The 14,830-nt window shown below is 37.1% G+C and overlaps 1 protein-coding gene across 2 annotated transcripts in view; it reads right to left on the bottom strand.

Moving 5' to 3' along the window:
• Window positions 1-13,901, bottom strand: part of LOC121735575 (aquaporin-11) — a 30,487-nt gene extending 16,586 nt beyond the window's left edge. Inside the window, exon 1 of one of the 2 annotated variants that reach the window (XM_042126430.1) lies at window positions 13,695-13,901. In XM_042126430.1, the coding sequence (XP_041982364.1) occupies window positions 13,695-13,745 (51 nt within the window). In that variant the 5' untranslated portion in view covers window positions 13,746-13,901. The remainder of the gene's footprint in view (window positions 1-13,694) is intronic. The other variant, XM_042126431.1, reaches the window with a different exon arrangement.
• Window positions 13,902-14,830: the final 929 nt, after the last annotated feature.

Raw genomic sequence — 14,830 nt, 5'->3', positions numbered from 1 at the left:
CGTAGTCATCCGCTAAAAAAGGATTTTGATCAATTTCACCTCCAAGGGGTTAAAATAGGGGATGAAAGTTTGTATACTTCTTAACGCGAGCGAGGCCGCGGGCAAGAGCTCGTTAAATAATAAAATAAATAATTAAGGGAGGCTCCCATACAAAAAACACATTTTTTTCCTTATTTTCGCTCTATAACGGTATGGAACTCTTCGTTCGCGAGTCCGACTCGCACTTGGGTGATTATATTTTATATTTAATAATTTAAAAAATAAAGAAAGAAAAGCCGTCAAACTACCGCTTGCCAACGTTTCTGTAAATATTCTGATATGACGTGTGCAACAAGTCAGATTTTGGTCAGATTATTTACTGTATGTTCTAGTGGCGCCCCTGCTCCGACCTTTGCTTACTCCCTTATCCCTATTATGGTGGCACAATTCAGTACAATATGGCATCTGTTTCAAAAATTCAAGACGTCATGACATGCTGGCCAAGTACACTAGTTTAAATTTCAGAACGCACCTAACATTCAACAGTCCGACATATTGGAATTAAACATTACAAACATGCAAAGCCCAAGAGCATAATAATTTGAACATCCATAAATAAAGTCGATAAACGCCGGGTAAAAATATACTCGTCCGGGAATAGCCAGCTATGTACACATCAATCAGACACTTGCCAACAGCTGATTCGTCTGCTCTACTTTTACATTAACCGATTAGGTGTAATCGTAATTAGTATTTGAAAAAAAAATATATTTATTTATTTTTATTTAAAAAAAAAACTGGGGATTTCAAGTTGCTTTCGATAGTTTTAATAGCAAAAAAGTAGGTAATTCACATATAGAAGCGCATCACAGCGAATATTTTGTTATTGTTAAAAAAAATTATTTCTAACGTTGCTGTCAAAATTATCGAATGCAAGTTGTTTTAATATTAAGGCTGACCTCACACAGCCGGAATGTTACTCTGAATTCATAATCTGAATTCATAATATTATTAATTCAGAAAGACCGGAATACCATACAATATCAGTATACTCCACACACATTTTTTCTGATTATGAATTTCTCAGATCGATCTGTAAGAATGATACTGACGATACCGACGACGCGACGGCAAAGGATGAGCCCTGTATTTGCGTTAGTATTAAAATTTCTTCCATGAAGACGTTTATATGTGCGGGGATTTTTTTTTAATGAAATAAGGGCGCAAACGAGCAAACGGGTCACCTGATGGAAAGCAACTTCCGTCGCCCATGGACACTCGCAGCATCAGAAGAGCTGCATGTGCGTTGCCGGCCTTTTAAGAGGGAATAGGGGAATAGGGTAATAGGGGAGGGTAGGGAAGGGAAGGGATAGGGGAGGGTAGGAAAGGGAATAGGGTAGGGGATTGGGCCTCCGGTAAACTCACTCACTCGGCGTGAAACAAACTGTTTCACGCCGGTTTTCTGTGAGAACGTGGTATTTATCCGGTCGAGCGGGCCCATTCGTGCCGAAGCATGGCTCTGCCACGTATGTTAATCACGAATCACGAGACTACTGATCAATCTGAATTTTTAAGATAATATGTGTGAGGCAAGGAAATTCAGATTGTGAATTTCCGATTATTAATTCAGAGAGACATTCCGGCTGTTTGAGGCCAGCCTATAACTGCTTTGACCTACCATTACTTTCGCAACAAACTATAGGTAAAAAGGCTAGAGAGCTATGTTAATCCATCAATAAGTAAACACTAAACAGCTTCTTATGCCGTAGCCGGGTAAAATTGTTCAATAAGTAATAACCAACATAACAGTAGTAACTAATAAAAGCTTATAATAATTTCCAAATTATTTAAAACAGGTAGGAAAATAAGTGTACTGTATTTATGTTAATTTAGTTAAACGAAGTGTTTTTGACTAGGAGCGAGTTGCAATTCTCATACAAACGTAATAGTTACTTTATTACGCTGTGGTAATACCAAGATCATTTCCCATACGAGAATATTTAAGATATTTAAGTTAATATTCAGCTTAAGATAGTAATTAACTAGGTTCCTGTACAAAGATTCACTGCAAAATATTTACATACCAAAAATATGAACGATAACAATATTTACATACTAAATTGTAATCGTTCATATTTTTTGGTATGTAAATATTTTGCAGTGAATCTTTATACAGGAACCTAGGTAATAACTATCTTAAGCTGAATAATAACTCAAATATCCTAAATATTCTCGTATGGGAAATGATCTTGGTATTACGTTTGTATGAGAATTGCGATGGCACCCGGACTCTTAATCCTTATTCTGAGGTCCAAAGTACCTCTATACCCGAAACGTAATCAGACTTCATGTAATGTTTTGAGCGTGAAGTACCAACAGACAGACAGACACAGTTTTACATAATCTTAGTGAGGATATCTTAGTTAAATGATAGTTTTAAATAGAATTATCTTAATTAACTGTCGTCTGGCGGACAGGAATTTGAAGCAAGTATGCGAAGTCCTTTGTCAGCTTGACTATGCCGGCGGGTACGAATTGAAACACAATTTCTTAACTTTTACTTTAATCTTATAAGAATTCCAAGCGTTCAGTCTTAATACTATCAAATGGGTATAGCTAGTATAATATCCTCTATATAAGTTTACCTTTTAACAGTCTTCATAAAAGGCGGATAATATGTTGCATACATTTTTTTATAATTCACAAAGTTTCTCTATATATTTATTGATCACGACAGAAAACAGAAGCGTGAATCTTAGAATAATATGTACATAAGATACAGAAGTTAGCTATATGCACCTCATCCTATATACGTACATGCGGTAGCAGGTGAATAGCGTTGTATGTATGTTTTTTTACACACTCTTTAATAAAGAAACTGCCCTAATTCGTAAATGATTTGCAATAAGATTCTAGTTCTTCGTCGATTGTGCATGCCATAGAGTCATAGACATAATATCTTATATCTTTAAACGAACAATTCTTGTATATATATAAAATTGGAATCTAGGAATCGGCTCCAACGATTTTCATTAAATTTAGTATATAGGGGGTTTCGGGGGCGATAAATCTAGATAGGAATCATTTTTAGAAAATGTAATTTTATTCGTGTTTTATCGAATACCGAGCAAAGCTCGGTCAAATAGCTAGTATTTATTATTTAAACAGTTTCCCAATCATGTTTGCAATCGTGGTTACCAATCATGGTTCAACATACCTACTTTTGATTTTATCCTACTTTAAGTGTAACAAATTACAAAATTCTATATAAGTACTTAGATTTATCATAATGCTTTCATTCCTTTCATAAAATGGCACGAAATATTATTTACCAACACACAAAATATTATGTGTGTGTGTAAATATCACACAGCACTATACTTACTATTAATCTAAAACCAGACCAAGGTTACCTGGAACACAGAGCTTTCAGTACTCAAATCAAAAACCCTCACGTGCAGGATTGGAAACGCCAAACACGGTGTTCTGGGAAACTCTAAGGAGAGGCTAAATCAATTAGTCCGCTTCACATTGTGCGGAGTTCCATCGCCCGGGGGCCAGCCGCGTGTAGTCTCAGTGATAATATTGACACAAGCTCACCGACAGACTGCCACTTCGTTGGAAACACACGGGACGAAATTCGCGGAATAATAATATACTCCCCCATTAGGGGGCAAACGAGCAAACGGGTCACCTGATGGAAAGCAACTTCCGTTACCCATGGACATCTGCACCAGAAGATCTGCAGGTGCGTTGCCGGCCTTTTAAGAGGGAATAGGGTAATAGGGGAGGGTAGGGATGGGAAGGGAAGGGAATAGGGGCGGGTAGGGAAGGGAATAGGGTAGGGGATTGGGCCTCTGGTAAACTCACTCACTCGGCGAAACACAGCGCAAGCGCTGCTCACGCCGGTTTTCTGTGAGTCCGGTGCGTCCGTCGCCGGTTCCGGAGACGGTGGCCAGTTTCATTTAAATCAGGCTTGTTACGATTTACGCAGGAGTAATTTTATAGTGCCCAAGTGTGTGCGCAGTGCACAAGAGCTCTCTCTATTCCTTTCACTCTCATTACCCAGTGGGACGGACAACCGACACGACTGGCGAGAGATCAAGCGCAGGACCGACTTTTTACATGCCCATCCGACACATGGATCAACTTACTTGTCAGACAATCAGGTGATCAGCTTGCATTGTCCTAACCAAACTTGGAAATAACATATTTCCAACGCGGGGATCGAACCTACGACCTCCGAGTCAAGAGCCGCGCTCTATACCACTAGACCATAGAGGCGTTTCGCGGAACAATAGTCGACAGATTTTTTAATGTTACTAGTTAATGCCCGCAACTCGAACCGTACATTCTTCCGAGATGAAAAGTATCCTAAGGCCTGTCCTGGGACTCGGGACTTTAAATGAGGTAACATACACTTTCAGATTAGTATAGATTATAATATTCAGGATGACTACTTTTTCGTACGGTTAGCGAAACTCTAGAAATAATACGTCTGCCATCGATAAAACAAATTAAGATTATTTTAATAGTTTGAATAATTTTATAATGATTATTAATATTGCAAGAACTTACATGTTGTTTGAGTGTGGCTCATCCTTACTCTCAAAATGACCAAAACATTTCGGAAAATTAACCTGTCATCGTCCATCGTGGCCTAATCTATTTATGTCGCTATTAATTCGCCATTTTAGTAGATTTATAGAAATGTTGTCCACCGCCGCCGCCGTCACCGACAACGACATTATTTTGGGACGATAAAATGCTATTGTATGACAAGGGATTTCATTTTCTACCGACATTGCGAGGACCATGGGCGACGGTAGTTGGTTTCCATCAGGTGACCCGTTTGCTAGTTTGCCCCTTATTTTATATAAAAAAAACATTGGTCTAGCGACCCATGCCGCCGCTGCTTTGTTGTGGTGTAAAGCAAAGTGAAGCCTAGCCATTAGCCAACGACACGATGACCGCAACTCCGTTGCGCCATAATTCGTTTATTACAATTCGTTTAAAATGTATCCTATTTTCTTTCCCGGGACTCAAAGTAATTTCATACCAAATGTCAACAAAATCGGTTAAGCGCACGTTAAGCGGTTTGGGCGTGTAGAGGTAACAGACAGACAGACAGACACACTTTCGTATTGATATTATTCGTAGAGAAGTTTGGAAGTCATATGACATTTTATCGGCCGAAAATAATCTCGTTCTCAGTGTACCGGCGACGGCGACAGTGTACAAGGGACATTGTAATTCAACAAGACAAACGAGAGACAATGACAAACAATGACAAGATAATGTAAAATGCCTATTTGCCCCCGTAATGGCCAATAACGGATAAAAACTACAATAAATATTTACATATGGCTCATAAACATAATTATAGTGGGTGTTGGTACGCGGAAGGTAATGAGATGATCGTACAATTTCGACGTTTTTATTCTGTGATGATTGTTGAGTGCTGATTAATGATCTACAATGTTGGTATATTAATAATAATCACAATCTCAAAGTTGTGTTTTGCTAGGTGCAGTTATAACATCCCGATTATGAAGATGTGAAAATGACAGAAGATGACATGGATTGCCGAAGACTTCCGCTCACTGACCTCCATTAATACAAGTACGTGGTAATACAGGTACTCCATTTATACATGGGAGAGCCATGCTTCGGCATGAATGGGCCGGCTCGACCGGAGAAATACCACGTTCTCACAGAAAACCGGCGTGAAACAGCGCTTGCGCTGTGTTTCGCCGAGTGAGTGAGTTTACCGGAGGCCCAATCCCCTACCCTATTCCCTTCCCTTCCCTTAACTCCCCTATTAGCCTATTCCCTCTTAAAAGGCCGGCAACGCACCTGCAGCTCTTCTGATGCTGCGAGTGTCCATGGGCGACGGAAGTTGCTTTCCATCAGGTGACCCGTTTGCTCGTTTGCCCCCTTTTTTCATTAAAAAAAAGTACGCTGGACTTATGATAACCCTTTGAAATGACAGTGCCTATTTGAAGCGGAATCAGCGTCCCTAATGCGGGGGAAAAGAACTAAATCTGACGTAAAAATGACGTTTGAAAGTCGCCATATTGGCGCTGATAGCAGTAGTGGGAGAACTTGGAACTAATACTAGTGATGACAACCAATAATGATTAAGCGGCTATTTGCAATTTACGTCAGTTCTCTTCCCCCGCATTGAGGGCGCTGATTCCGCTTCAAATAGGCACAAAAAGCAGGTGGGTACCTCAAGTCCAGCGTACTTGTATATTGGAGGTCAGTGCTTCTGCTGGTAGAATGCTTAAATTGCAAATCAAATGAATTGGAAATTATAAGAGACTATAAACTAGATTAATGTAGCCCACAACTTTGTCACGCTCGTGTTGTTACTTGTGATACATATTTATTATGCAGGAACCGTACCCTTTACCACGATAAAAACTATGTCCATTCTTGCGATTGCAATTTGCAGTTGTATCTTAATAGCTATGTCCACACTATGCGCTTCTGTCTTCAATTTGCGTCATCTTCTTTCATTCAACTTTCGTTTTGGCGCATTCAATAATTGAATGCGTCAAAAAACGCAACGCCAACTGTCATTTTTAATAACAAAGCGAAAGTTTTGGATACGGTCAGAGGGCATGCGTCGCGGGCATGCCTCACGTTCACGGGTTCGCTGTTGACTGCGCTATAACGCATGCCCTTGACGAACAGAAAAAGGAACAGTGTGGACATAGCTAATCGTACTCACCTGCTTAAGTGTAGTAAAGAGGTTAAAATTTTGAAACTGACTAACTCAATATAAACTTTTGTATAATTTATAACATTACTACTATAGTAATTACTTATAATATGTGTGTAAATATTTCTTAAGAATATACCCTGATCTTAATAAAAAATATTATGAGCCCCTAAAGGAAAACGCAGTAAAATATAACCCCGTGTGTTTTTCCGTCAGTCGTTTCCGCAGGTCAGCTGCAGGGACCTCAGTATATTCAACATTTTCCACCAAACCATGTATGTATCTCGGTGTAGAGTTTTCGTGGAAAATTCAGGATGTATTTTCAAGTGTATTTTGTTAGACTTTTTGAAGATATACAACGTGTACATTTTTAACTGGATGATGCATGTCCCTATGTTTTCTTTTTTTTTTTATAATTTTATTATTAAAAAAAATAGGAACGTCTAATAACTCAAAATAATGGCCAGATTTTCCTCTGTGTTCAAACACCCAGAAAACAAGACTGGCTACAATATACAAAAAAAATAAAACATAGGAACACAGTTCAAGCCTTGCTTTAATTCTTAATGAAAAAAGTACTTAAATCGGTTCAGTTTTGGAGAAGGAATTAGCGGACAACGAATCGAAGATTTTCTGTTCTTTTATTAGAACTTTTGTCGTATTGTCTCTATCGCGCTCTGCGGTGGGAGACTTGAAATTGGTGAGACAGCAGTACATTTTCAAATACCTATTTTCAATTTCTCTCGCCCCTGGTGTATCCCTTTTAATACAGTTAGCATTTCTCATTAGTATGGAATATGGAATATGGATACATAGCAGTCATCGCTAGTTATATTCTATTGGCCTCTTATACCTGACACGTTCAATCGGCCATTCCTAATCGTCATGTTAAGATCAATATTCATTACACATCAAGTCAGCCACACGGAAAGATATTGTCTACCACGCTAGTCAAATTAGATGACCTTAAAATTAAGGATTTGTCATGCTTTGTTTGAAAATATCAAAGGTACGCCATTTTTACGGTATTTTTGAAGGCGAAAACCCGTAAGCATTTAATATTATTATGCTGTGTTTTAAAATAAAAGTACGGCATTTTTACGGTATTTTTTGAGGCGAAAACCCGCAAGTGTAAAAGAAAAAGATGTTTGCCCCTTCGCCTTTTTCTAAGGTCGTCCCAGTCGAAAATTTAATATAAAACAATAAAGTCGGAAAAATTGACTTCACATTCATACTAATTAATATTATATAAGTATTCGAAAGTGTGTCTGTCTATTACCTCTTCACACCCAAACCACTGAACAGATTTTGCTGAAATTTGGTATAAAGATACTTTGAGTTCCGGGGAAGGACATAGAATATTTTTTATCCCGGAAAAGAGTACGGTTCCTGCACGATAAGTTAATTTTGGCACAACGGAGTTCGGGGCGTCATCTAGTATTATTCATATCTATTTTGATATTACCTCTCTAAACAGTATTTCATTACTCTGAGGATATAGGATATCCTCTATCCTATATCCTGAACATGAATGCTAATGTACTTTAGATCTTATAATTATGCGGCTAAGGTGCACATTTCACTGTATCTATACTGTAATTCTCATAATTTAACCTGCAATTATCCTAACCTAATCACGATAATTATTAATTAACGTTAGTTACGCGTTCACAGGTAACCTCCCTTTTGACGTCGGTTAAAAGGACATCTTATGCGCGGTGCCCCTTTTTATGTTGGTCAATGATGTTCGGGCCACACTAACGAGAAACGCCGTTAATTATCGCGTTAATTCTAAAACATGTTATAGCATTATCGCCTTTAAATGCCACTAATTAAAGGCGATAATGCTATAACATGTTTTAGAATTAACGCGATAATTAACGGCGTTTCTCGTTAGTGTGGCCCGAACATAAGAGACAAATAAGAATAAGCAGACAGCTTTTTTTGATTTTTGCAGCAGAAAAACTGATTTTCACATTGTAAAAATATTTATTTACCTACTGAATGATGCCCAAATGTTCACAATAAATAAAATAAAAACCTTTTTTTTTAATGAAATTAGGGGGCAAACGAGCAAACGGGTCACCTGATGGAAAGCAACTTCCGTCGCCCATGGACACTCGCAGCATCAGAAGAGCTGCAGGTGCGTTGCCGACCTTTTAAGAGGCAATAGGGTAATAGGGGAGAGTAGGGATGGGAAGGGAATAGGGAGGGTAGGGAAGGGAATAGGGTAGGGGATTGGGCCCCCGGTAAACTCACTCACTCGGCGAAACACAGCGCAAGCGCTGTTTCACGCCGGTTTTCTGTGAGAACGTGGTATTTCTCCGGTCGAGCCGGCCCATTCGTGCCGAAGCATGGCTCTCCCACGTAAACCTAGATGGGTGTTGCTATTTCTAAATGAATGTAAAATAAACTTTTGTAATTATCTGCAGAACCAATATCTTAAAATAATAATATGTTCTCTACAAAAGTTAAACGGAATAGAGAAAATAGCTAAATAAGAAAAACATTTATACTTACACAGTATTATAAGTAGATCATAAATTAATAAACGTACAGACTTTTTTTTTTTTTTTTTTTAAGGAAATGCATTACGCATCCCCGGCCCTCTCGGGGGAAAGGGCAGGGGTAATAAACGTACAGACTAGTGATTTTTTTAATCTTTATTATTTACATAAAAATGTTTAGTTTTGGATATCTACGTAATTTTGTCGAGAATCGAGATGTATACCCAGCCCAGTGGGCAGTGAATATAGGTACGGAACGTCACGTCTAACATTGGGAATTGGGATATAATATAACCCGACCAAAATGTCGTGAGTCCTCAATCTGTTTATATTGTAGGATGCTGTAGGATAAGACGGTTCGGTGTGCATCCGTTGTCTGATTGCCATAACAATAATAATAGCTACTTGTACTAATTATGTATTCTGTCTTAGCATGGGATTAGACGACGTGATGTGCACAGTCTACTTATGCTATTGTGTATTATCGTAATATAGAATTTGTATTATCATTTTTCTGGAGGTTTTCTCATCATTGACCTTGGCAACGAATCGTTCGTGACAATAACGTGACTCGTCCTACGCCGACGTTCCTACTATTATAAATAAGATTTTTTATAACATTATGGCTCTGAACTCATTGAGTTGGATTTTATAAATATTTTCATAAACAAACGTTCCATTGCAGTGGACAGTTGCCAGGTCATAATAAGCTCCAGTCGTCTATGTACACAACAAAAGTTCTAAGGATATTTACTTTTTAATGGAAAATATTGTTAATTATGTATTTTTAATTATAGTTTATTCCGCTATTTTTAACCTTAAAATCCATATTAATATTATAAATGCGAAAGTGTGTCTGTCTGTCTGTCTGTCTGTTACCTCTTCACGCCTAAACGGCTGAACCGATTGGGCTGAAATTTGGTACAGAGATAATTTGAGTCCCGGGAAAGGATATAGGATACTTTTTATCCCGAAAAAATGTACGATTCCCGCGCGATAAACTAATTTTGGCGCAATGGAGTTGCGGGCGTTATCTAGTACAATATAATGCCGTTAAAACATTTGTTGGGTTGTAAGGCAGTAAAATAAAGAAAAAACGTCCCAATGGGACGAGATTGCGGCAGAGTAGACAGAATGATAGAGTATGCCGACTTAGAACTGATGTTGAAATTTTTAAATTTGACGTATTATGACGAAAATCGTCGCTAGGGTTGTTAAATTGTTACCTACGAATTTAAAACTATGACGTGTTCCTCTTTGGTCGTATTGTTGTTTGTGTTTTGGCACATGCGATTAAAATTGACAGAATCCAATTTTGAAATCTTTATTGTAAATATTTAAAAATTAATTATATCAGCCAGCGCGAGGCACAATCCGTTCATAATCCTAGTGAAACCCGACGAATTTGACAGATATTGAAACCTGTTCGTTTCTTTGCAGTCGAACTACTGGTAGTTATGTCTATTGTGATTGCGGTTATCGAATAAACGAACTACTCTTCCAAATATGCATAATTGACACAATTTAACAATTAATGCAGAAACTCTTTGCGAATTGTGATATCATATTTTCCAAGTAATTTATAAAATGCAAGTGATAATTTTAATACGATAAGATATTATTTAGTATCTAAATTTACGAACACAAGAAAGGTAGAAAGAGAAAGGTAATCCGTAATCGAAACTAAGATTGTAGAGTGCACTTTTAGTGAAGATGGCGCTAGCGCAGATTCGCTAGTAATACACGAACGATTTGCGAAAATATTAAATCAGTGGTTAAGAAAAGCATATAACATATTGCTTACAATAATATCACATAATATATTATATAAACTAGTGACCGACCGAACTTTCGGTTTCGGCCAGTTTCGGCCAAAAAATCTAGTTTCGGCCTTAGTTTCGGTTTCGGCCAAAATATAGCGGAATCTTTCGGCCCCGCCGAAACTCATGCGTCATTCGGTAAACATCGCAGTTAACTCGTGCTTGCTTGCCAGCGAGGCCCCGGTTCAGTTCGCCACCATCTATTTAATCGTGATTTGAGATTATGTTTTCTAGATTAGTCCCAAATCAAAAATTAGTACTTCGTTTTATTTTTATTAAATTGTCTAAACTTAATGTTATCGAAATTATATTATTGAATTTTATTTCTACGACAAACGCAGGTTAATTTAATATACATAACTATTGGCAAATTACGTGCTATTTTAACAATGTTTCCCAAACAAACGATTTAGTAATTATTTTTTTATTTAAATATTTAAAATTAACCTTTAGGTATGGACACGCAATCTTTTAGACCGTTCCTACCCTGCTAGAATCTTCCCGCCCAACTTCCCAGTAAGCTTCACTCTTGCGGCCCTCAGTATATTTTTCAGATTTAGTGGCAAAACGCCTTCTGGAGCAAAAAAATTGTGACGCCAACTGCAAGTTTGCTTAGTAATTTCGTTTTGAACTTCGACCGCGGTCGTGCCTATGTTTCCCATAAAAATAATATACTGCAATTGATTGTGTTTTCAGTAGTACGTCGTTAATGTCTAAGGGAGGATTTCACCAATTACTTACAACTTCGTTTTATAAAACTTAGTTCTCATAAAACGCGTTCCTACGGGGATGTAAATCTCGTTTTGTTTCAAATGGATTTCATAATCTTCTTTCACATTTTTTTTGTTTATTTTACATGGTTTTATCATTTTGGATTCTAGTTACGTTAAGTTATCGACAACAAAGCAAGAAACGATACATAAGCTACCCAAATGCATCTATCAAAACTTTTATTTTCGTTTATGATTTTTGATTCGCCATGTCACTACACTGATAGCACTTCAACGGCTTTTATGAAGTTTAACCGTACAACATTAGACGTACTGAAGATAGAACTCGGATTTGCTGTGAACGTTGTTGGTGAAATGCAATTCGGTACTATAAACGCGTTTAAATACGTTTAGAACCGATTTAGTGTACACTAAGCACGTTTTATTACTTAGGTGAAATTGCTTAACAAAATAGAAAGAAAACGATAAACAAGTAACCGAAACACATCTGTGAAAACTGTCACCTTAACAAGTTTTTCGTACTTATATGTTTTTTGATCTGTCATGACACTACACTAACAGGACTTAAATGTGTTTAATAAAACTCGAATATTGAGCGTTCAGAAGATAAAAATCAGATTTGCTGTGAACGAGTTTAGGTCATGTTGGTGAAATGCAATTGGGTGTTACAAACGTGTTTATACGTTTGTAACACACAATTATTGCATTGCTTACACCGGTTTAGTGTACACTAATCCCGGTATTTGCGGGACTAAACCATCACAATCCCGCTGGATCCCGGTATTTGCGGGATCCCGCAGGGTGGACTTAAACTTTTAAAATAAATCGTTATAATGAATTTACTTGATAGAACTCCGTTTATTTTTAGAAACATAAATAAAACAAACATTGTCGGACACTTTTTTTTACAAGGGTTTATTAATACTTCAGACTTTAGATATAAAAATATTAAATAATAAATAACTAAACTTTTCTTGAAAATGGCTACGTAAAACAAATGTTAAAAAAAAACTAAAAAAAAATTTTAACCAACTTATAATGAAAGTATGTTAAAAATGTTAAGGTATTAATTGTGTCGTCTGCCAAACAGCTCCTGATATTACATACACAAGGCATACACAAGGTAACCAGCAGCTGAAAAGTTTGCTCAGCTTCCACGCTGGTTGGTACAATGTCATTTAAAGTGAATCATAGGTGAATTGATGGTAAATTGCTTAGTAGGCTGCATGTAGCCAGTTCCCGCGCGCAGCGTTACACATATTGATTACGGTTTTTTGTAATCCCGCCAGTCCCGCGGGATCCCGCTAAATTTTCGACCGGGATTAGTCCCGCAAAATGCATGCGGGATCCCGGTATTTCGGGATCCCGGTATCCCGGTATTGCATTCCCTAGTGTACGCGTTCAATGTCTTTGGTGAAATCGCACGTACTTGGAATCGTATAAAAATGGAATATGGCTTAAAAAAATCAAGGAAACATAATATTCGAATCCAAGATTAGATAATAATATTCATTTTAAGAAATGTCGCAAAAAAGTAAAAAAAATCAATATGGTACTTTTTCTTAAGTTTAAAAAGTTGTAATTTATGTTAAAGATCAATAAATTTCAGTACATAATCGTAATTTTAAATGTTTTACCAAGTTTCGGTTTCGGTTTCGGCTGAAAAACCAGTTTCGGTCGGACACTAATATAAACAAAACACGTTTAAGCAAATTAAGAATAACTAAAAAACCTTAACACTCAGCAACATAAGTACATTGACTACAACTAATTACTAAAATTATCACTGATAAAATTACCCAATTGAAAAATGAAGCACATACAAACAGTTTAGTTATAAATTTAACAGCACATTTGCTCTAGCTGCGTTCTAAATCGCGCACGGTTATTTATAATTTTGCTAATTTAGCTCGTGCAAAATTCCACTTACCCTGACCACCACTTTCAAGAACACCCCCAAAACGTCTATAGAAAACTTCATGGTGGCTTCCTTCACATCACAAGTCCACGTTACGACACCATCGCGATTTCAGCACTGGCACAGAGAGAAAATTTCAAGAGCACATCTATTTCCGTCGCAAGGTAATTCTTACCATGTTCCAAAACGTCGGGACGAGTTTTGAATGGTGCGCGTACGCAGCCGACAAGCGACTAATACTCAATTTAATCGCAGGATGTACGTGTGGTCGCACATGTGACTCTGCGTGTGAGAAGCATATTTAGAATTGCATTTTATTTGTTTTGCATAAAGATGTTTCCCTTGGGAAAGGATAAAGTTAAGAAAGAAAAAATCCACACTAGATATAAGTAGTCCTCTAATGTCTGATTATATAGGTAAGGTCAATGTGTCGAAGTCCGGCATACTTTTCTAAAATTAAAGTTTAACATAATTTTTTGACTTGAGATTCGCTTTTTAAAGTTACTTGTGTTATCGGAAATTATAGGCTATATATTAATTAGACCTATAATGATCTAAAAATAATATTAGCTGCCGTATTTTTTTACTTACGTGGTATTTTTTAAAAACTCGGCGTGTAGACGGACTTCCCTTACAGTTTGAGGTAAGTCCGTCTAGCAGCAGTATAGCCCTAACTTGTGAAGTAAAATGCATGGCAACGGTTTCTAGCAAAGCCGCAAAACGGCCATTCAAATATGTGTTTAAGGTGTCGATAATAAGGTTCGCATTCCAGAGAAAATTAATTTTATATCATTTTAAGGCATATCGTAAGTCTAAGTGGTTGCAAACATTTTTATTAAAATTATAGTGAAAAATTAAACACTAAGTATTTATACATAATAAATGTTTATTACAACAAAATTATATTAATTAGTGCCGGTAAAATCTACAACTTTGCTTCATCATCATTTATGGGATGAGACATTTTTCAACATTTTTTTATTCCGTAATATTAATATTTAGTTAGTTAAAATAACTTTTTAGTTTACGTGGCAGATTGAGGCCATGCACGCGAAAGTTACGCGTTTTTACCATTATTTTCGCCGCTCAATTAAAATTATAAGGTTTGTTGGTCCGGGAGGAAGGATTTTTTAAGGAAATTTCCTGCT

This window comes from Aricia agestis, chromosome 17, assembly GCF_905147365.1.
Source record: "Aricia agestis chromosome 17, ilAriAges1.1, whole genome shotgun sequence".
In the NCBI taxonomy this organism is placed as follows: Eukaryota; Metazoa; Arthropoda; class Insecta; order Lepidoptera; family Lycaenidae; genus Aricia; species Aricia agestis.
The sequence above is the reverse complement of the archived record's forward strand: the minus strand, read 5'-3'. Positions and strand labels throughout refer to the sequence as shown.